The following is a 22,500-nucleotide window of genomic DNA, read 5'->3' on the forward strand; positions in this document are numbered from 1 at the left end:
GTGTGTGTGCGTGCGTGTGTATGTGTATGTCTGTGTTTTAATACAATACCACACCATAATAACATATGCGACATATAACATTATATATGACAACTAAACAAACCTGTTTGAGCTCAAATTTGATGAATGTAATAACCTAAACAGCTAATTGGGTTTTATTTATTAGTTTTTTGGGTCATTGTCAAAGTAATTGTCATGTTTTATTCAGGCAAAATGACCATGAACTGCTACTGTTGTAGTGGAGTATGAATCTTCTCGTTAGAATACTACTGCCACAGTAACTTGTCATTACCTCCCAATCTACCCTCTCATCCACATGACCACCTGACCCCCCCCCCCCACACACACACACAGAGACATGTACATACATACACACACACACACACACACACACGTGCACACACATATACACACACACACATACATTGCTCTAAGCACTGAGGGTTCTCTGTGAGTAAATACTACATACATCACAATCTATATGTAAACATATGTGTCTGTGTGTGTGTGTCTGTGTGTGTGTGTCTGTGTGTGTGTGTGTGTGTGTGTGTGTGTGTGGTTAAGGTATGTGAACCACGACATGTGTGTTACTTGCTGCTGGGCAACATCTTCAGAATACACAGATAAACATACATTAAGGTATTGTCTTTTGCCGAACCCTGTTCTGTTCTTCCTTTGGTTCTTTTCTAAACATGTGCTACGGTTGACAACGGCGTCTGGTCATGCAGGTGTGACAGTGTTCAGGTCTAACCGCTGCGTTTTGGTAACATACGGGTATTTGACCTGAACCTGTTATATAATACTATTACTCCATTCTTTGTCATTACAGACTCAGATTCAACCCAAAGAGCCATCTCTCATTGTTTGTAGTGCTTGTCACATGCATCACCTGTCGCTCACCCGCTTGCTATCAGGGAAGCTAAGCCTATGGCATTGAAGAAATCCTGCATGATGAATTTGGCTCTGGTAAAACACTTTTACTGTAACTGAAAGGCAAGGTTCGACAAAGGGTTTTGTTTTTTGTTTTTTGTTTTTCTATAAGAGCTCGAGCGTATTTCAGTAGGAAATCCAAACCTTCTCTCACCACCCGCAGCGCTCGTCACAGCTCCGGGCAATCCTCAGGGGTGTCCACTAGAGGGCTGCCGTGGGAACGCCCTCATTTCTACAGATGAATCAACCTGATTGGATCATTTGGTTTCTCACCTGTGTTTTGTTGCACTGCCCAATTTATGCTCCCCTTGCCTGTTAGATTGCGCTCAGTCTTGAATGAGCTTTTGTTACAGACACCTCAGTTCTTGAGCGCATGCTGATTTTATTCTTGAGTTTCGCGGATATCGTTACCCTTTCTGTTCTACCCTTTTTTACTTTCTCTCTCTCTCTCTCTCTCTCTCTCTCTCTTCAGACAGATGGCTTTGTTTGATATTTTATTTTAGAAAAAAAGCTCTTAGTTTTGATTTCACAACTTTGAGTTGTCTGTGTTTCTTATTCACGTGCTTCTGTGCGTCTGTTTAATTCGGCCACTGCCACGTTTAACCCGGGCCGTGCCTGGTGGTAACTGCTGCGTTCCTATCACAGCACCATCCATCGAGCCAAAATGGAATTTGCATCTTTCACATTTTGCATCCTTATCCCCTCCCCTTTGTTTCCGCTTTTAATATACCACTTTTATTTTCCTTAGCCTTTGGCTGTGTTACGCGTCTTGGTTGCGGTTATGTATAACAGTTTACAGTTTTGGCTGCGTAGGCCATGCCATTACATCTTGCTTGGATCTGAGCCTTTGAGGTGAACAAGAACAGCATTTTGCCTGCTTCAGGTGTAAAATATCTGCCTATTCCATTTTTTTTCTTTTTTTTTTTTTGGATGCCGCAATGTCAGATTTACACATTTAACTACACGTGCCACAATACCCATGATTACTGTGGTTGGCAAATGGAGATTTTCTGTCTTTTACTATTGCCGCTTAGCACTGTACATAAAGCTATAACAGTACTCACAAATCTACATTTGGAATTTTCACATTAGTTAATCTATTTATTCATTTACTTTTTGTTAACTTAGTCCAAAATACTATAACTGATCATTCTTACAGATGAATTCCTTTTTGACAACAGCGTGTTAAAATTGTGATACCACATTAGTATGACATATTTGGAATATGTGACGGTGTGATTCGTATTTCATTTTCAGTTACTCGTTTCTCTCCTTGTCTTCCTGTTTTTCATGACTGCTCTGATTATTAGGAGAACAGTTTCCAGTCCAAGCCCGGAAAATATGTAAAAGCTAATCCTTGGATTTTTGAGGACTTTTGCTGAACCCTTGTGGTCACTTTTAGGAACTACAAAAGTGCATTCAGTTTTAAAAACACAAAGACAAACAGACATGCATGTGCACGTAGACACACACACAAACACACGTGCGCGCACACACACACACACACACACACACACACACAGGCACACAGACACACACGCCATTTCAAAGAGTTTTTTTTCTCCTCAGAGCGTTTTCCAGACTCCAGTGACTCCAGTTGCTGTCTGAATGTCCAATTTGTTTGTTTATTTCAAAAGCCGGATCAAGAATGACGTATTCTTTTATGTTTCTAGAAATTCTGTGGATGAATTACGATACAATTTTCAAAAAACTTTTAAGCTAGTCTTTTACACAGTCAAAAAAAAAAAATGTTTGAATCACTGTTGTCAGTTCTCACTCTATCTAGTTACCTCATCCGGAAACAACGCCCTAAAGCAACCCGTGGTAACTGGGCAACCATTTTATTTGCACAGATTTCTGAACACACCCTATATCCTCTTTAGTCAACATCTGGTGAGAAATTTAGGCACAGAGAGAGAGAGAGGACTGTATGTCCTAAATCTAAGATAGATTCTGCTGCAAAAAATGATAATAATAATAATAATAATAATAATAATAATAATAATAATAATAATAATAATAATAATTAATCAGTGCATGTTAAGTGATTTAATCTATTTTGGAACCTCAGTTCAAACTTGCCCTGCATGGAAATATTTGCTTCACATTTAAAGTTCTCCACCTTCAGAAGAGACAAAGACAAACCACATTAGCTGATCTGGGATCAGCATTGTTTTGCCACTCTCTGAGAAGACCTTGAATCCAAAGTCCTGTGCATGCAACACCATAAGCTAACACTTCAAACTAACCTAAGATCTGTACATATTCTCCCCTTCTTGATTTGAGTAAAATATGAACTTTCGCCCTGTGTGTCAAATTTTTTTTTTTTTTTTTTGGAGTCTTTTCTATTTACTTTGCAGCGAGCATCATAATTTAAAAGTTTAACAGAGAGATTTCTATCTGAGCGATAGACATGAGGTCGTTCCTTGGAGAAACATTAAGATTTTTTTTTTTTAAACCAAACTTCTCTTTGCAGTACAGTGAGAATAAGATTGCAATTACGTTATTTTGTCAGAGCTTATGGTTCACACAGGTCAATAGTTCACCACCTGAAATGAAAATGGAGAATTCAGGTGTTGTTCTTCTCACCACAAACTGAAGGTTGTGGAGCTCTGAGGTCACTGAGTGTCTGGTAAATTGTTTTTATTATGTATATACTGTGTAGGTATATCAAGCATGATCGGACAGTGAGAGAGAGAGGGAGGGAGAGACAGGAGAAGTGAGGGAGAGATTGTGTAGGTGTATTTAGGTGCAGTCATGCGAATGAGAACATATGTAATGTTATATTATGAAAGATTTTCTCTCTTTTTTTTTTTAAACTCAGTCTGGCAGAAAGACAAAAACGAACAAACAAACAAAAAAAACAACTCATGAAATATTTCGGCCTCTGCTTGCCAGTGTTTATTAACAGTCATTTATAAAATGATTCAGTATAAAAAAAAAGACATCTGATCTCATTCGCTCTGTGGTTATCTCATTGTTTCGTTTTTTTTATTTTTTTTATCCCCCCCTCTTTTGGTCCTCCTTTTATTTCTTCACTTTCTGCAGCTTTTCTGAAGATGCATCTGATAGCACTGCTCACAGGCGATGGACAAACCCACAACCAGAGCCACAAACTCCTCAAAGTTCACTTGGCCATCTCCGTTAGCATCCAAGTCCTTCATTATCTTATCCACTGTAGCTGGGTCCTTCTGAGACTACAGTCAGGCAAAGGGAGGAAAGGAGAACGAGAGAATGAACAGAGGGAAGTATGACAAATCTATTCATCCGTCAATCTGCCCACCCATCTGGAAAAGCAGTATTGTAACGAAAGAGTAAAAGCACGAGGGAACCAGGAATGAGGTTTTGAGGAGTACGAAGAGTGCAAAAAGAGGTAAAGGCAGGGCAGGGCTGTGTGTGTGTGTGTGTGTGTGTGTACCTTGAGGAAGCTAGACAACTCTGCCTCCATGAGCTGCTTCAGTTCTTTGCGACTGAGTGAGGCACTGTCTCCCTCTCTAGACGCATAACGGTGAAACACCGTAATGAGCGATTCCATTGCTCTCTCCAGTTCAGAAGGCATGTTGGCTAAAAAGAAAGAAAGAGAGAGAGAGAGAGAGAGAGAGAGAGAGAGAGACAGAGAGAGAGAGAGAGAGAGAGAGTTGCAAAAAGAGTATGGATTTTATTCACTCTGTTATTTTACGTTACACATCCCCACGCACACACATCACGCTCACAGGCTGGGTCAGCGATCGTGTTGGCTGACCAACAAGTTTGACAGTTCTCGTTCTCCCATCATAACCAACGGAGTTAAACGAACTGTATTTGGTATGTGGGCGTTTTCTTTATTCTTTAACTGGAAACATACCAAGATTCGAGTCCGTAAAGTGATCAATCTTTCAAGAACGAACATTAAAAACAGTAGAAATGAAAGAAATTAAAGTTTAAAAATGATTATATATACGACAATAAATCTATTGACGTCAGAGTGGAATAAACTGATACAAACGTACAGAGTCCCTACATGTGAGTCCAGTCTTTACGCACTAGGGTGCGTCGTGCGCAAAGTTTCGAAAAGTTATAACTTTGTGCTTCAAGTGTGCAAAAATATAACCGACGCAAGAATACAGATAATAAGTAAAACAGTAAATCGTGTATGAATTTGCTTGGATAGGCCAACAACCCTTTGGATTTAGCGATACGTTCTGTTCTTTCATTCTCTCTCTCACTTTTTTTTTCTTCAAATGATTGTGAACTTTGGACATTTTTCAACAGATTTCAGAGATTATCAGACGTACATGAACTGTCAAGAAAAACAAATGCCACTGCGTTTTGAGCGAACGAAAAACGGAAACTTACCAGATTTAATGTTGAGAACTGTTGAGACTTGAGCAAACGATGTACGCAGAAGCTGGGTGAATAGTTTGAGGAGGAATTTATAGTTGGGCGCCGCCCTTAGGAGTACATGTGTGTGTGACTAGGGGAAGGGTAGGGTACGGTAGGTGGGTGGGTGTATAGGCTACTTGCTATCAGACTTATCTGTCTGTATGAATTTATGGTCTTATATGTATCACATTATCTTTGAGCAACTGAATGGACGATTGATGAAGTTACGACTGAATAACCGAATGACATTTGCAAGAAAAGGGAGAAAAACACTTGAATTGTATCTCAAACTCGCACAGTTATCGACTTCCTCTGGAATTTGTAGTCTACTTGACGTGTCAGATAATATTTTATTGAAAAGGTGTGAAAAAGTAGGTCCCTAACACAGGCGAGGGTTTGAGTTTGAGCCGGCAGAGTTACGCTAAGCAGGACCGCAACTCCCTAACATGCACCTTTCGATTAACGGTTTACTGTCTTCAACTACATAAACTAATTAAGTAATACATGGACCGGCATGCTAAAAAAAAATTACCCCTCCCTGCTCTTTCCTCCTCCTTTCTTTCCCAACCGAATGACTCACAGTTGCCAGACCTTTTTATCTGACATAGCAGTTCTGCCTCCCTCTGTGTGGCTGTTTGTGTCGGATTAACAATGATGTTTATCTGTACGGGACAGTGGTTGTAAGGGCCAGTATGGATTTTTAGTGCCAGACAGGCCCATATGGCTGACTCAGTGCAGGACTGTAGAAAACGAGAGAGAGAGAAAGAGCGAGAGAGGGGCATGGGGGAGGACGTCTGTACTTTAGTACAGCGTGGAGTTTGGACAGGGTGTATCTTGGTTGTCAAGGTAACAGCTTGAGAGTATGTGCATTCCCAGAATGCTCTTCCAAGAACCTTCTTTCCCAACATACTTAAACAAACTAACAGCGTGCCAAAACGCGTTCCAAGCTTTCAAAATACTTAACCGTCATGTCAGAACGCTGAGCAGAACCGGTTCTGGGCATTTATTCACTTAAAAAAAATGCTTAAATTAAATCCATACAGATCGTGCATACAAATTACAAAGGAAACACATTCATGACACAACTATATCACAAGGGTCTCTGTCACTATAACGGTCTTCACTTGTACCGATTCTTGTTACAGCTTTACCGAGTAAAACTGTGCAGTGAAATGTGACATGTACGCTGTCAGAGTTCATTTCACATTGTGGAATTTGCTGGAAAGATCACTTCCCAGACAACTACATGTAGGCGTGATCAAGAGTGGTTGGGTGGGTACTTTTTGTCTGACTTCTTGTCTCCGGTCCGTTGCCCATCCCCTCGCTCACTTTCTTGTCAACTGACAGAAATAGAAAGTTGTTTAAATATGACCCTGATCAAGCACTCCGATTTGATCTAATCGTTGCCTAAAGCTCATCATCTGTTTAGTGAGAGTTAGAAAACAGTGGGTGTGAGGAATCAAATCCACCTGGAGATTCCCGGGCCAATCTCTTAATCTTGTCAGAGCGGGTCAGTCTCCATAAAGCAGAGCACATACAGACACACTGTTGTCAGATTGTGTTACTCATGTGTCACGACGTTGGTTGGGGTTATACACAGTGTTGGTGCATTCAGACAGTCTAAGCTGTTTTTCCAGAGTCAAATACTCAATGATCTTATGATGCGGAACAGACCCTGAGGCTGTGCGTTAAACCATGTCGTAAGGAAAGGGTGGAGTGCACAGAATAAGGGCAATTCTGTTGTTTTGTGTGTGTGTGTGTGTGTATGTTTTTCTCATTTCATGAAGTCACAGAAATAAATATATATGGCATTTTCAAATGGTTTTAATAGCAAATTTGTTCAACAAACAAATAAACACAAACATATTCCACAGTGTTGAAACCAATCGATGCCATTAATAATGGAAAAACGTGATCTGATGGTTTGGAATGTAGAAACTATATTTTGAAGTAGCAATGCACGTAACATCTTACTGCAGCGTGATTCCATTGGCTAGCCAAATTCCATTTTTTTGTTTTTGTCTTTTTTTTTTTAATTGTGATTGGCTGGGAGCCACTCATGGCAGAGTGCTGATTGGGTGATAGCCGGGCGGTTGATTCCGTGGTGATTCAGTTCTTCCTCTTGCCCTTGCTGGTGGTTTTAGCTGGGGTGGCTGCTGGAACTGCCGCCTGGTAAAGAGCTGCTGAGACTTTGTTAATGTAGTAAAGAGCGAAGAGAGAGAAGATCAAACTGAAAGAGAGAGTGACAGATGAAAGGGAGACATAAAAGAGAAAGAGAGAAATACGAAAATGAGTAAAAAAAAAAAAAAAACCCTACTTTTGACACAGCAGACTTGTCATCTAAATTACAGAAGCCCACCCAACAGATACCTTGTGTATCCAATCGCAAAGCTTTTCTCGACCTAACAGATTCAGCTGTCCAATCACAAAGCGTCTTTTGACACAGAGGTCTTTGAAATGCTCAAGTGAGTGAATATGAATAATGACTATGATGTGAGTAACAGATTCCTGTTTCCTAGGTCAAAATTTGCCCCACGGTCTGTGATGTCTCTACGCGTTGGTTTGACCATCTGATACTCACCATGTAGTGACGCATACTCGATGTACCAGCCCAGAGGCAAACAGAGAGAGCATCAGACACAAAAGGACTGAGAAAGAAGGAAAAAAATGAGTCAGAGAAAGAGAGAGCGAGAGAGAGAGAGGTTACTATACTTCCTGGCATTTCCAACATTATTAAAAATAGGAAAAAAAAGCATAATCATAATTATCGGCTACGGAGGCTCCTTTTCTGAATGACACATTGTTATCCCATTAACACAACAAAAACTATGTTATTTTTAACTTATATGACCGCTTAAGTGAAATGTTTAACAACGAAGGAGTAACATGCAGCCTGTGACTAGCTGAATAAGAATATATCTGAACACTTTGAAGTTCACTGTAAGCGTTAATTACGGACAGGGCAACGTAAACTCACTCTCTGGGAAGATCTTAGCCTGAAAGCCCTTGCCAAAGACCAGATTCTCCAGGTTATTGAAGGCCTGAGAGTGTGGTTAAGGAGAGACATGGGAGCCAACGGGAGAAAAGAACACACGAGAGCACTTCTTTGCTCAGTCACTATATTACAGCATCATTGTGCTGCAATATATGCACAGGAGCTGGAGACAGTGATGTGCTGTTTGTCTGTTTGCATCATCTAGGAGTGATGCATACTATCTCTCATATACTGACATACATAGACTACTCTGAAATTATTATTATCTGTATTATTATTGTTGTTATTATTATTGCTGTTGTTGTTATTGTTTTTCTTGAATGAAGCAGGTCTGGATGTATTGCAGTAGCGAGGGAGAGGATACAGTGAGAGAGCAGATGAAGAGCACAGATCCCAGGAACCCTCCCAGTATGGTCAGCCACTCAGACGAGCCCAGCTGCCGACTAAACATCTGCATGCCAGCAAAGACCAGCACCGACAGCAGACTGGACAACACCAGGGATGTGCTTGTGTTCACCGCTGAGAGAGAGAGAGAGAGAGAGAGAGAGAGAGAGAGAGAGAGAGAGAGAGAGAGAGAGAGGGGGGGGGGGGGGGGTAAAGAGTAGACATGTAAGAGATATTTAAGATAGCTCGCTTTGAATTTTTACAGGGCCGCGGTGTCTTTACACAAAACCTTCAACTCTGACTCCTCAGTTTACGGTACCACCAGCCCCGACTCCTCTCTTTGTAATCAGGCCAATTATATTTCCTACATGGACTGAAAGCAATCATCAGCAGTGGCTGTGGAGTCAGTGCACAATACCTTTGACTCTGACTCCTCAATTTATGGTACATTTTTACCGACTCAGACTCGGGTACCCCAATAACTGCTTCTGATTCCGACTCTGACTCCATCTCCACAGCACTGCTTTTTTTTTTTTTTTTTTTAGAAATATATATTTCTGTGTTTTTTCTTTCACATTATCTGCACTGATTCAATATAATCACCGAGAGAGAGGATCTCTGAGAGAACGTACTTCACTTGCATGGACAATTCAAGAGGAAGAACTTTTCATAAGCATCCCTGACATCTGATGCCCAAACAACTGATGATCTAAAACTAGCTGATTTGTACCTCAGTCATATTACAGATCCACAAGATGGCACATTTTGGATCTATACCATCACTACCACGCCTAACTTATTCATGCTGATTAATGTTTATTTCGTTAATGTGCTTGAGCTCCATATAATGCAAAATGTGCAAGTCTAAGGGGTCTTTATATGTCCACAAGAGGGCTCACTCAAGACTGTTTCAAATGTTCCTTAAAACGTCAGACGTGTCATTATAAAGTGCTGTTGTACGAGGCCCGGCAGAAAAAGAACGATATTTCACATGCTGCGGAATACATAAAGAGATGTACTGAAATGTGCGCTGTTGAAAGAACTCCGCGATCTTTGCTCCTTTCAGAAAAGCTCGTCGGCTTTTTGGGCCACGTCAGTGTACGCTCCTCAAAATATTCCGGCTGGAAACGTCGGTTGGTCACTTAGCCATTAGCAAGCTAAATCACAATTAAAAGCCCCGCATTATAGTGTTTTTATTGAAACAAAAGACATTTCCAATTAGTAGCTAATTCAACCGTAGATTAATGTGTGTTGGTCAATAGTAGCACATTTGAATATTTAGAGACGGCGCTAAGCAAAAGTGGGATGGCTAGCTAGACACACTTAAAAGCAAACGCAGCTAACGCCGAATTTCAGTTGTTCTGATTAAAAAGCCAAAACGCAAAGAAAAACCTTTATCCGGCAGAACCGCACATTGTTCCTATACCATCTTTTCACAATTAAACTGAACAGTCTCGTTATGAAAGTATAGATACCTGTGGGGTGGACACCTCAGATGAGCTAAAAACGCTAAATGTCACATATACCATTCATTCATATTACTTATTTTCTGTGTCTTTTAACTTAGAAACTGCTTCAGGTGGTGAAAATAAATCCTGTGCAACTTACCCATGTTCTGCGTTTTGATAATGGGAAAAAGCGTATAGAAACAAAGTACTTCGCTATAAACTAGGCGTGAGGCTTAACAACTACTGTGCCTCCACTAGAGACAGGTAGCTGTGAAAAGAACACGCAGTCACCCGATTCCAATTCCGTCCTTAAGGCAGGACACAGCGCCATCTCGTGGAATGAAGGTTGAACTGCATCACAAACTATTCGTGCTCGGATTCAAACAATATATTGCGTGTATGGATACAGACCCAAAGCTGAAGTCATTCACGCATGCAGTTATAACCATTTCCAATAAAATATCTGTTTTAAATTTATTTGTGATGTATTGACTTTGGTAATGACGGATACGTTTGATCTGCAGCGGAGTCTTCATGTGGAATATGGAATGGGTATTTTATATATAATACTAATAATATGCCTACTGTATGCACTGTATGTAAAGTATACATCAAATACAAACAAATACTTCCTTTGGGCAAAACAAAGAGACAGTTAGTACTAAACTTCAGAGTCATAGCCCACATATCATTATGTGTAAACTACGATATGTAACCTATATAGCTTACACTCTGTGCGTGCAGGCGTTGGTATGCCTAAATCATATTAAATTTAATTTGAACATCTGTTATGACTTAATCAGTGAAATGGTAATAGAATCATTGTCGATTGCTCCCATTAGAAAATCTATTTTCTCCACATAATCCTTGCCCCCCGCGAACCTGGAACTGTTCCTCTCCGCAGGAGCCAGCACGCATGCTCCCAGACCGTTTTTTTTGTACACATCATCATAAGCGTATCCTATACAGTACTATACATTGTACGAGGGAATACATACTCGTTGGTAATTACATCGCACTAACCAATATCAGACCGTCATGGACAGGATTCAGTTATTGAGAGGCTAAATTAATGTTTTGTTCATCGTCATAATGTCGTTATTTTTCGTATATGTACGACGTGCCGTTATTTTGCCTATGTGTATACAGGTGTACGCGTTCTAACGTGGCAAACCTTCATTTTAATATGTAGGCTTCTCTAAATTCTGTTTTTCTCTGTAAATCCGAAAGTCATTCGGACAAATAATATCCCACTCCATCTTAATCTTCTGAAGTTGATATTTGGCATCTTTTGCGTGTTTCAAGCGATGACAGAGCCGGATTTACAAACCTTTACCTCCATCATGGACGCGTTGGTGCGCATTAGCGTAAGTATCAGCACTGTTCATTGCATTTTTGAAAAAGAAATTGCATTTTTTTTTTAAATCTCAGTATCACCATACCAAAGATTTGGCTTTGTAATATATAATGGGTTTGTGGTCATTTCAAGCAGTTGTGGTAATCGAATTAAGAATAGTTAAGAATCCTTAGTGTATGATGGACCGTTTCGCTAGCTGTTTGCATGGGCCTGTATGACCCGTTTGAAGTAAAAATCTATTTCTTCCACTCACTATGGGCGAACTAGCACTCGCTGCTGCCTCGTGCGAAAAGATGCGGTTCAGGGCGGCCGCCAGGGCCTGTCTTACTGGGGTGTTTGGGAATTAAACTTTGGTTTAAAAACAGCGAACAGTGAATATCGCAGTCCCTAATCATCCATGTTCAAACGCTAGCCTATTTATCCAGCTGATTTATTTTGTGGAATGAATTCGCTGTTGCAAAGGATGAAAACAGTCAGACTGTTTCGACTCATTGTGATGTTGTTGTGATCCCGCATTGTGGGGTTTAGACAAACGATTCTTTTTAGGTGGATTTAAATAATAATAATAAAAAAAGAAAATAATCGTCGCTCTGTGACTCAGACCTTAAATAAACAAGGCCAAACCACCGTTGCTTTAGCGCCACAGGGAGTGCTGCTACATTAGGATGCCGGTTGCTATGGCGATGGGATGCAGGCGTGTGGCGGCCTCGAGCGAGGAAAGAGGCAGGGAAACGGCGCTGGAAACGCCTAAGAGAGGATAGAAACGGAGACTCGCCGCGCTTATTCCAAAGGTTACAGAAAGAACACTTTTTGGCGACAAGAGCAGATAGAATATAGTTATTTTGCTCGCTTTATCGACGTTAATTCTGCTGCTTCAGCGGTGGCGAAAATGATTAGGTTATTTTTCAGAGGCAAAGTAACCTATGCAATTTTTAACCGGACCACTCGGATGAATTTTTGATGGAGGTTAACCAGGTAAATAAGATTTGTTGGGATATAGAAGTTGTTTTCCTGTTTTTAATAAGATGGTCAATATTTTATTTGATAGATAGCCCCACTGTGTTACATGTTACCACATTAATAATTGTTTTAACCTAAATAATGAATCGACCGCATTGTGAATTCTCCCAGCTCGAAACTGAAAATATAGATCACAAATCGAGAACCGCTTGAGAGCAGACAAATAATGTGTCAAATATAGTTTTATTTCTTTCTTTTATTTTTATTTTAAACCAGAGGAGTTTATGAGCATGCGAACTGCCCCGTGACATAAATAAATCAGGAGACAGATTCATGCTATTCGGCCAGTAAGAGCTGGAGTTACGTTACCGTTTCCGGGCCGTGTTACATTTTTAACGTTGGAAACTTAGAGATTCAGCAGAAAATGTGATTATGTTAAATGCGCAGTATCTATAATGTATAGAACTCCTCACTGTGTGACTTGACATGAATGTTTAACCGTGATAGTTTCTTTATCTCAACCTTTTTACATTGTGTCGTCGAAGCTTCCTCACTTCTCCATGTTTCATTGCGCTGCTCTCCACCCTTCTCTCTCTCTCTCTCTCTCTCTCTCTCTCTCTCTCTCTCTCTCTAGTCTAACATGAAGAGTATGGAGAAGGAGCTGAAGTGTCCGCTGTGTGATGAGATGGTGAAGCAGCCCATCATCTTGCCTTGTTTACACAGTGTGTGTGTGTTATGTGCCGCAGAGGTGCTGGTACAGAGAGGGTATCCTCCTCCTGAACTACCCCCTGAGCCCAACACCCCCACATCCAGCCCAAACACACGCTCCCCTCGCCAGGCACGGAGACCTCTGCCCAAACCAGACCGGCTTGACCGCGTCCTTCGAACAGGTGTGTGTTAGTGTGCGTGTGTGTGTGTGTGTGTGTGTGTGTGTGTATGTGTGTGTGTGTGTGTGTGCGTGCGTATGTGGGTGGGTGGTTAGGCTCTTGTTTGGTGTGGTACAGCGGTAGAGTCTGTGGGTTGGAGGAAAAGAGGTTGTGGATTTATACCAGTGTGAGGTATACTGAAAGTATATGTGTATATGTGTGTGTGTGTGTCCGTATGACATCAGTATTGCATGACATCACTGTGGAAGTGAGTTTTTTGATATCGTCATCATAATGTGACTTCCTTACAGTGACACAATGTCATCACCATGATGTGTGTGTGTGTGTGTGTGTGTGTGTGTGTTTTTGTGTTTGTGTGCACTTGTACAGCTTGGGTTTTAGACACACAAACTGGGAGTGAGGACATTTTGGGAAAGTGAGGACATTTTGGCTGGTCCTCATGGCTTCAAACGGCTGTTTGAGGGTTAAGACTTGGTTTTAGGGTTCAGGTTAGAATTAGGTTCAGGTTTAGGGTTAGGGTAAGGGTTGGGGTTAGGCATTTAGTTGTGATGGTTAAGGTTAGGGTAAGGGGCTAGGGAATGCATTATGTCAATGAGTGTCCTCACAGAGATAGAAGTACAAGTAAGTGTGTGTGTGTGTGTGTGTGTGTATTCCCCTGGCAGATGTATTACGGATATATCCGTGTTGTGTTATAGTGCTAACAGCTGTTCTCAGTCTAAATATGTCATCTCTCTCTCTCTCTCTCTCTCTCTCTCTCTCTCTCTCTCTCTCTCCATCCCTCCCTCTCTCTCTCTCTCTCAGTGTGTGGGACGTACCCTGGGCGCAGGCGTAAGGACACTCCTCCTCTCATCATGCTGTTTCCGTGTCCGTTGTGTAAGAAGGATGTGGAGCTGGGAGAGAGAGGCCTGGCAGACTGCCTCCGAAACCTCACATTGGAACGCATTGTGGAGAGGTATCTCTCTCTCTATCTCTCTCTCTCTCTCTCTCTCACACACACACACACACACACACACGTACATAAATATATACCTGCATACACATATCCACATACACATGTTTATGCACAAAGACCTACACACATGCACATGGAAACACACAAATACATGCACACACACACACACACACACACACACACACACACACACACACACACACACACACACACACACACACATTCTGACAGTTTTCTCACAGTGTTCACTGCTGTGCCTAGACAGTAAAATGCTAATGCCAGTTTTTGCTGTCTATTTAAAGTTACGAAAGCACCTTGATTGACAGCTGGCATACCATAACTTTCTTGCAATCAGTTTCACAAAACCACACATTCAAAGCTATTCCAAGCCACAAAGTAAACATGGCAAAAATGAGAGAGAATGAAAAAGAACTGATGGGATAGGGTTAGAAACCTAACTGGTGGAGTAGAGAATTCGTTCAGAAAGTGGAACTAGCACTTAATGCGATTTTTTTTTCTGGCGCGTGAAAAAAAAAAAAAAAAACCCCAAACAAAACAATTGTAACTCTCTTATTCTTGCTCAATGCAAGAGATCAATCAGTCTTAATGTGCCCTTAAAAAACCTTACCGCAGGACTTTACAGAGAAACAGGCCAGCTCAATTACAACTCATCAAACAGAGAGAAACGGAGAGAGAGAGAGAGAGAGAAACTTGAGGAAAGTGCTGATGCTGAGAGTCTGTGTTGCCTTTGATGTGCTGAAAAGCTGCAGTAGTTTCGAAATAGAGAGACGCACTGAAGTATTTCCTTTTTACGCACGCACGCGCGTGCACACGCACACACACACACACACACACACTCAGCTTTGCAGGAATGAGCGTTTGCACCTGCATACAAATTGCATGCAAAATAAATTTGTGCTCTTTTTCTTTTCACTCTCATGCTCCTCTGCTCATTCCCCCTTTATGCCGGGTTCAGACTACAACGATTTCAAGCCCGATTTTGACACGATTTTGTCGTCGCGGACAAACTTCCACTTTCGGGCGCCTTTACCCCCGTGTGGTGTGACATCATCTAAGAACAGCGACGTGTGCAGTCTGGGACGCCCCACGCCGAAACACGACACACGGCACGAAAAGTCTAGCACGTCACGATTTTCTGTATTTTCCCGCCTAGTCTGACATCTCCTACGACATGTTCCTTGACGTTGACCAATAGGACGAATGACAGTCGCCTTCCCCGACGACTTATGAAATTGCGCAAGGTCTTTAAAGGCAGCATGCGATGATTGGTCGGGGTCGTACTTGTAGCGTTGCCAGTCTTCCGGCCAAGGCATGGCAAAACGTTATGGCGCTGTGATATCGCCTATTCTAACATTGTGGCCGTCGTGAAAGACAAAAATATCGTGCAGTGTGATCCCGGCATTAATCTTTTTCTTTTCTCTCTCGTGCTGGATCACCCTAAAAAAAAAAAAACACTGTGCATGCAGACCTTTCAATTCTCCCTCTCTGCTCTTCACCCAGACAGAGATTCGATTACACTCAAACGTCTCTCTCTCTCTCTCTCTCTCTCTCTCTCTCTTTGCCTGTGTATATCTTTATCTGTCTCACACCTCACCCTCTCTCACACACATCTCTTTCTCTCTCTCTCTCTCTCTCTCTCTCTCTCTCTCTCTCTAGCTCTGTCTCTAGCTCTGTCTCTTTGATTGTCCTTAGTTTGACTCCGTTATACTTTTCTTGTATTTGAATAAAATATAAGTTACACATGAAAATGAAGGCACTGTCTTCTTCTTCCTCTTCTTCTTCTTCTTTTTCTTCTTCTTCTTCTTCTTCTTTTTTTCCACTCACTCTGTTTTCTGAGTTTTCTGAGCTTCACCCTTTGCCTTTCTCTCTTGTTTGAACAACGTAGTTAAATTACATAGTAACTCTGTTTGTGTGGTTTCGTTTAGTCGTTAGTTAAAGTCTCTCTTCTCTCTTCTCTCTCTCTCTCTCTCTCTCTCTCTGTAGGTACAGACACACCGTAAATCTGGGCACTTTGGCAGTTATGTGTCAGTACTGTAAACCTCCTCAGGCATTGGAAGCCACTAAAGGCTGTGCTGACTGCAGGTCCAACTTCTGTAACGAGTGTTTTAAGCTGTACCACCCCTGGGGTACGCCCCGCGCCCAACACGAACACATTCTGCCCACACACAGCTTCAGACCGAAGGTGAGACGCTCTGCAGGGGGAAAACGGAATTGTTAATGAGCTCGCGTGGGAGGGGCTTAGGGCGTGGCTAGAGAATGACTAACTTGTCCAACTCCGCCCCCCTATAAATCTGTAACCGCAGGCAACATTTTTTTTTTTTTTTTACAGGATAACTGTCATTTCATGGGTTTTTATTGGCAGTTATATTGCTTGTCTGGCAAACCCATTGGCTCTCTACTTATATGTATTTTATCTCCAAGCCTGGCAGGCATCATAACTTTAATGACAGAAGTATCAGTATCAGAACTATAAAATACGGGGCCAAGGATTCTGGCGGATGATTCCACTTTTTTTTTTTAATTTTTATTTTTCTCATTCTCACGCCGATCCTGTTTTCTATCTGTCTCTCTTGCTCTCTCCCATCCTCTTGTAACCCCCCAAATCCCCCCCCCCCCCCCCACACACACACACACTCACACACACACACACACACACACACACACACAACACACTCACTCTCTCAGGTGTTGGTGTGTGTGGAGCACGAGCAGGAGAAGCTGCAGTTCTACTGTAGGTCTTGCCAGCGTCTGCTCTGCCCTCTGTGTAAACTACGGCGAGCCCACAGCGGCCACAAGATCCTACCCGTCGCCCAGGCCTACCAGGCCCTGAAGGTACCGGCCCCCAGATCTCTTCTCCCCTTTGACCTCTGACCCTTATCTCGCCGCAAGGCTGCCGAGCCCCGCAGGCCAAACCGAAGTGAACAGGCTTCACTTGCTTTACACGGGCAGAACCAGACATTTGCTTTTGTTTGTTTGAAACTCGTATCTGATTTATTAACGTGGCGGGTGTTGTACGTCAGGGCAAAGGTGCGGCAACGCGTCTTTTCTATTCCCCGTTCGGTTGCTTGTTGAATAAAGAACGTCCTGTTAGGCCATTGGCTAGACTTCAGTGTTTTGTTAGTAGGTATTGGCTGTGTATAACCAGTAGGGGGAGGTGAACTTCACAGAGTCAAATACACGGTGAGAGGAACCATGTTTACTCTGGATGCAGCTCATGTTTGTTGCCTGAGGGTTGAAGCATTTTAGATGTGATGCACACTGATTACCTTGACTCTGTTTGTGTTTACATTATAAATCTGTGTCTCACTCATGGTTTCTCAGGAAAAGATCACCAAGGAGATGAACTACATCTTGGCCAATCAGGAGTTGGTGCAGACTCAGATCACCCAATTAGAGAGTGCCATCACGCAGACTGAGGTAAACAAGATATGTGAACATACCCTGAAAAGGAGATACATTTTTGTCTTTTCATTGTTCTTTTCATGTATATCTCTCTGACCTCTCTTGTTATTCAAAATCCATGTCCCTTTGACCCTAGATCAAATTTCAGGTCCGGTTCCATCATATGGAATTTTCTTTTGAACTATGATTTCAACTGAACTTTCAGTTCAATTCCTGTCTTAAATTCACATTCTGACAGTTCCAAATTCAAATTCCATTTCTAGCTCCCATGCTATCTCCAACTCTGATTCAGATACCAAAACCGATTTCAGTTCACACTGAAGGCCAAACTGAATTCCCCATCGTCTCAATGTGTCTCCAGTTAAACAGTTCTGTGGCAAAGGAGCAGTTGTCTCAGTTTGTGAACGAGTTGCGGAGCGTGTTGACGGAGAGGCAAGGAGCTCTGGCGATGGCGCTGGAGGGGTCACGCACTAAACGGGCGGAAGCACTGACCAATCAGCTGTCAGAGAAACAGAGTCTGCTGGACAATGCTGGTCTAATGACCTACACACAGGAGCTCCTCAAAGAAACTGACCAGCCCTGCTTTGTACATGCAGCCAGGGTTACACATAACAGGTTAGACACTGAATGTGTGTGTGTGTGTGTGTGTGTGTGTGAGCCAGGAACCGAAAACTAAGGGGAAAGGACTGAGAGAGAGAGAGAGAGAGAGAGAGAGAGAGAAATCTGATCTGTCTTTAATTTTCATTAACCCTTCTCTCACATTGTTCTTTTTTTTTGTTTTGTTTTTTTCTCCTAGGCTAGCGAGGGCCATAGAGCACTTACAGCATTTTTCTCTCGCTGCCGATCCCTCGTTCCGACACTTTCAGCTCGACGTCTCCAGAGAGCTCAAACTTCTCGCAAGCATGGACTTCATACAAGGTTGCCGTGGCAACGGCATTTTTTTAGTATTCCGCCCCAATGTTTTGCGAAAGCTCATAAGCAAATTTGAAATGCAAACTTTCAATATCCACCCTAAGAACTAAGAGGATAGAAAGTGAGATGCACCTGCCAAAACAAATGGATAACATATTGTGCGAGGTTAAAATATGCTATGAATGTTATTTTCCAGTTTTACCACATTTGAAACTGAGGCATTTGTAATATTTTTTTTTTCTGCTATTTATGCTTTTGTGATCATAGCATTCCACTGCACCTTAGACTGGCATGGTCGTGTTTTTGGACATCTATAGATTTACGGAGGAGGACATTTTTTGCGTGATTACGAAGCCTGTTTGTCTCGTGTTTTCTTGCAGCCCCATTGGCTCCTGTAATTGACACTCAAAAGACTTTGGCCTATGACCAGCTTTACCTGTGCTGGCGCCTCCCCCAAGACTCCGCCCCCGCCTGGCATTATTCTGTGGAGTACCAGAGGAGAGTGGGCGGGGCCGGGGCACTTTGGGGCAGAGGCCGGACGGAAGGGGGAGGGGCCAGCAACAGTGCTCCCTGGACGTGGCAGCGACTGGACGAGGTGGGCGGGACCAGCACTGTGATTGACAGACTGGAGATGGACAGCGTGTATGTGTTGAGAGTGCGTGGCTGTAATAAGGCGGGGTTTGGAGAATACAGCGAAGAAGTGTATTTACACACTCCGCCCGCACCAGGTACGACCAGCAACGACACACACACACACACACACACACACACTCTCTTTTTTTTTTTTAGTCCATTAATACATGCATTGGCACGATTCGCTGCAAACAGAATCTCATCTTTCACTCTCATTCTTCTTTTTCAGCTTAACTTCACTTTTTTTTCTTTCCTCTTTTTCCATCTCTGCTCCATTCCTTCACCTCTGCCTTTTCCCACCGCTCCGCCCATCCCTCCCACTCTTCTCTCTCATCCTCCTCTTCATGTCCACATCCCGCCATTCCACTCGTCTTCTCCCTCCTTTTCCATCCAACTGTATCCCACCCCTGGTTCTTACACTCCCTTCCCATTTCTCTCTCTCTCTCTCTTTCTCTCTCTCTCTCTCTATTCATCCTCATTTTCAGCTCATCAGAGCATGGCATAGGCTGCCTCTCCTTCTGTTCTCTCCCATCTCCTTTTCTCCTTACTTCCTCTGCTCTGACATGTATTCCACTGGAATATATCATATGTTTTTCCTGCTTTCTCCTAAAATATATATATATATATATCTCTATATAGTGGTCCTGCTCTCTCTCCTTCTGTCTATCCGTCTCTCCACCTTATATATTGTCCCTAAACCCTGCTCTTAACTGCCCCTGTTCCTCCTCCCTCCTCCTCTTCCTTTTTCTCCTGCCTGCCTCTACGCCTCCCAATCCCTTATTTTACCCTAATCCCTCTCTCCGCTGTTTTTTCCCTCTTGTTCCTCTTTCTATCCATCCCTCCCTCCCTTTCTCCCTATGCTTACCCCCCTCCCTCTCTGTCTCTCCCTCCCTCCCTCTCTGTCTCCCTTTCTCTCTCTCTCTCTCTCTCTCTCTCTCTCTCTTTCTGCGTCAGTTTTGTCATTCTGCCTGGACTCTCGGTGGGGGTTACATGCTGATCGTTTGGCGTTGGGTAAAGGTCAGACGTACGCACGTAGCGTGCCTGGACTGACTCTCTTACAGGCAGCAGACCGCTCCCTAACCTCCTGTCATCTGACCTCTGACCTCCTGGTAGGCGATCTGTCTGTCACACAGGGCAGGCACTACTGGGCATGCTCAATAGAACCTGGCTCCTACCTTGTTAAGGTGAGTTTTGAGTTGCACAAATCTGAAATATACAACGAGCTAGTTATTAACTAGAGTTATTGTCACCCACACACCCACACCCACACACTCACACCCACACGCGCACACACACACACACACACATCTTCCACATCTTCTCCTCAGTGACATAATTGTCTACGCTGCATAGCTACAAAGAAACAGCTGAGTAATGAGTGTAACAAATGAAGTTCCGGAATGTTCCAGTTCCAGGCTTATGTAGAACATCCCGGAGGTAAATCAAATGATCTTGCTAACGGCTTACTGGGTGACAGTTATGAATGTCTTGTATTGTGTGTGTGCAGGTGGGGGTGGGACTGGAAGCCAGACTACAGGAGTGGTTCCATCTTCCTCAAGATATGGCTAGTCCGAGGTGAGATGACAGACCATACGGAAAGGAGAGAGGTTTTTTCTGGGAGGGAGCAAGTTCTAAATAGAACTGTGAGATGCACAGTAGAGACTGTGTTTTTTTTTTTTTTAAATGGAGGGGCTTTTTGAATAGATGGGGAAGAGTGTATCGTGTAACATCTTGCAACCAGTGACAGACATTCAGCTGATTTGTGCTCTATTATTCTTTCCTTTCTGTTCTTTATAACTTGTTTTTCTGTGCGTTTGTTAAAAGAGTGACAGACTGAACTATTAATGGCCTCTCTCTCCGTCTGCCTGCCTGTCTGTCTCTCTCTCTTTCTCTCTCTCTCGCTCACTTTCTGTCTGCCTGTCTCTCTCTCTCTCCCTGTCTCTCTCTCTCTCTCACTCTGTCTGTCTGTCTCTCTCTCTGTCTCTCTCTCTCTCTCCCTCTCTCTTTCTCTCTCCCTCTCTCTCTCTCTCTCTCTCTCGTCTCTCTCTCTCTCTCTCTCTCTCTCTCTCGTCTCTCTCTCTCTCTCTCTCTCTCTCTCTTGTGTCTCTCTCTCTCTCCCTCTCTCTCTGTCTCTCTCTCTCTTTCTCTGTCTCTCTCTCTCTTGTCTCTCTCTCTCTCTCTCTCTCTCTCTCTCTCTCTCTCTCTGTCTCTGTAGGTATGATCCTGACAGCGGGCACGACAGTGGAGCAGAAGATGCACAGGACTCCCCTCCCCCATTCTGTTTCCTGACTATGGGGATGGGTAAAATCCTACTGCCCCAGTCAGGTTCAGCCAAACCCCCAGCCACCCCTCACACCGCCCCCTTACCCCCACGCCTCGGGGTCTGTCTGGACTTCGACAAAGGCCAGGTCACTTTCTATGATGCCCACTCTCTGCGGGTGCTGTGGGAGGGGACCATTGACTGCTCCGCCCCTGTGTGCCCGGCCTTCTGTTTCATTGGCGGAGGAGCTCTACAGCTGCAAGAGCTGATAGCCAATCGCAGCACGGAGCAGGCTCCACCCAGGAGAGTAACCATCCAAACGCGCGCTACGAATCTCAGTAACTGATGTGAATGATGGTTTATTCAACCAATCACATTGTCAAGATGCTCTCTGAAAACAAGCACCTTTACACAAGTCTTCTTGTATCATTTCTGTTTACATATATATATTTATTTGTTTTGTTTTAACTTTCGACTTTGTTTACACATAAATTATCGGTATATGCAGGACATCTTGGCGATATTTTATATTAAGGTTTGTTTATGTATTATGTTAAAAAACATTTTTATATGTTATAGCATGCTAACTACTCGTAGAGTATTAGTAAATCAGGAGAAATCATTTGTTTGTATGTGTTTTAAAAGTGCTTAACATGAAGAAATGGAAATATTTATCAGGTCCAGCTGCATGAGCAATGATTAATATATTGATTCAGGTTTCTCTCATATAACACGTCTAATGTCATTGCTCTCAACGTGAACAAGCAATTTCTCGTGATTTACTGAATATTTTACATAGCTTGTAAATAACTGCAAATGAAATTTACAAGCTATATGCATATATATATATATAAACAGACCTTGATTTAAAGTATTACCGTTTTATGTAATTTTATTTGCAGGAATGTTAATTGCCTTGAAAATAGAAGTACATCTTCATGTCAGTCTTGCTCCTCCCACATATGTTTTAATAATGATATAAGGAGACATATCTGCT

The 22,500-nt window shown here is 42.7% G+C and overlaps 3 protein-coding genes across 3 annotated transcripts; 1 reads left to right on the top strand and 2 right to left on the bottom strand.

Annotated features, from left to right (window-relative positions):
- Nucleotides 1–3,801: 3,801 nt before the first annotated feature.
- s100a10b (S100 calcium binding protein A10b) lies at nucleotides 3,802–5,320 on the bottom strand. Its single transcript, XM_030783673.1, has 3 exons — nucleotides 5,266–5,320; nucleotides 4,349–4,494; nucleotides 3,802–4,127 (listed from the first exon to the last, which is right to left on the bottom strand). The coding sequence occupies exons 2-3, from the start codon at nucleotides 4,487–4,489 to the stop codon at nucleotides 3,966–3,968; spliced, it is 303 nt and encodes a 100-aa protein (XP_030639533.1). The 5' UTR covers nucleotides 4,490–4,494; nucleotides 5,266–5,320; the 3' UTR covers nucleotides 3,802–3,965.
- A 1,776-nt stretch (nucleotides 5,321–7,096) lies between these two features.
- krtcap2 (keratinocyte associated protein 2) lies at nucleotides 7,097–10,395 on the bottom strand. The gene is made up of 5 exons (XM_030783648.1): nucleotides 10,280–10,395; nucleotides 8,652–8,806; nucleotides 8,270–8,333; nucleotides 7,874–7,940; nucleotides 7,097–7,522 (listed from the first exon to the last, which is right to left on the bottom strand). The coding sequence occupies exons 1-5, from the start codon at nucleotides 10,281–10,283 to the stop codon at nucleotides 7,402–7,404; spliced, it is 411 nt and encodes a 136-aa protein (XP_030639508.1). The 5' UTR covers nucleotides 10,284–10,395; the 3' UTR covers nucleotides 7,097–7,401.
- Nucleotides 10,396–11,426: 1,031 nt separating this feature from the next.
- On the top strand, nucleotides 11,427–21,849 carry trim46a (tripartite motif containing 46a). The gene is made up of 12 exons (XM_030783596.1): nucleotides 11,427–11,486; nucleotides 13,071–13,326; nucleotides 14,125–14,275; nucleotides 16,280–16,478; nucleotides 16,982–17,128; nucleotides 17,618–17,713; nucleotides 18,060–18,313; nucleotides 18,495–18,616; nucleotides 18,991–19,338; nucleotides 20,198–20,427; nucleotides 20,751–20,818; nucleotides 21,459–21,849. The coding sequence occupies exons 1-12, from the start codon at nucleotides 11,427–11,429 to the stop codon at nucleotides 21,847–21,849; spliced, it is 2,322 nt and encodes a 773-aa protein (XP_030639456.1).
- The last annotated feature ends 651 nt before the right edge of the window (nucleotides 21,850–22,500 follow it).

Source organism: Chanos chanos, chromosome 9 (genome assembly GCF_902362185.1).
Source record: "Chanos chanos chromosome 9, fChaCha1.1, whole genome shotgun sequence".
Taxonomy (NCBI): domain Eukaryota; kingdom Metazoa; phylum Chordata; class Actinopteri; order Gonorynchiformes; family Chanidae; genus Chanos; species Chanos chanos.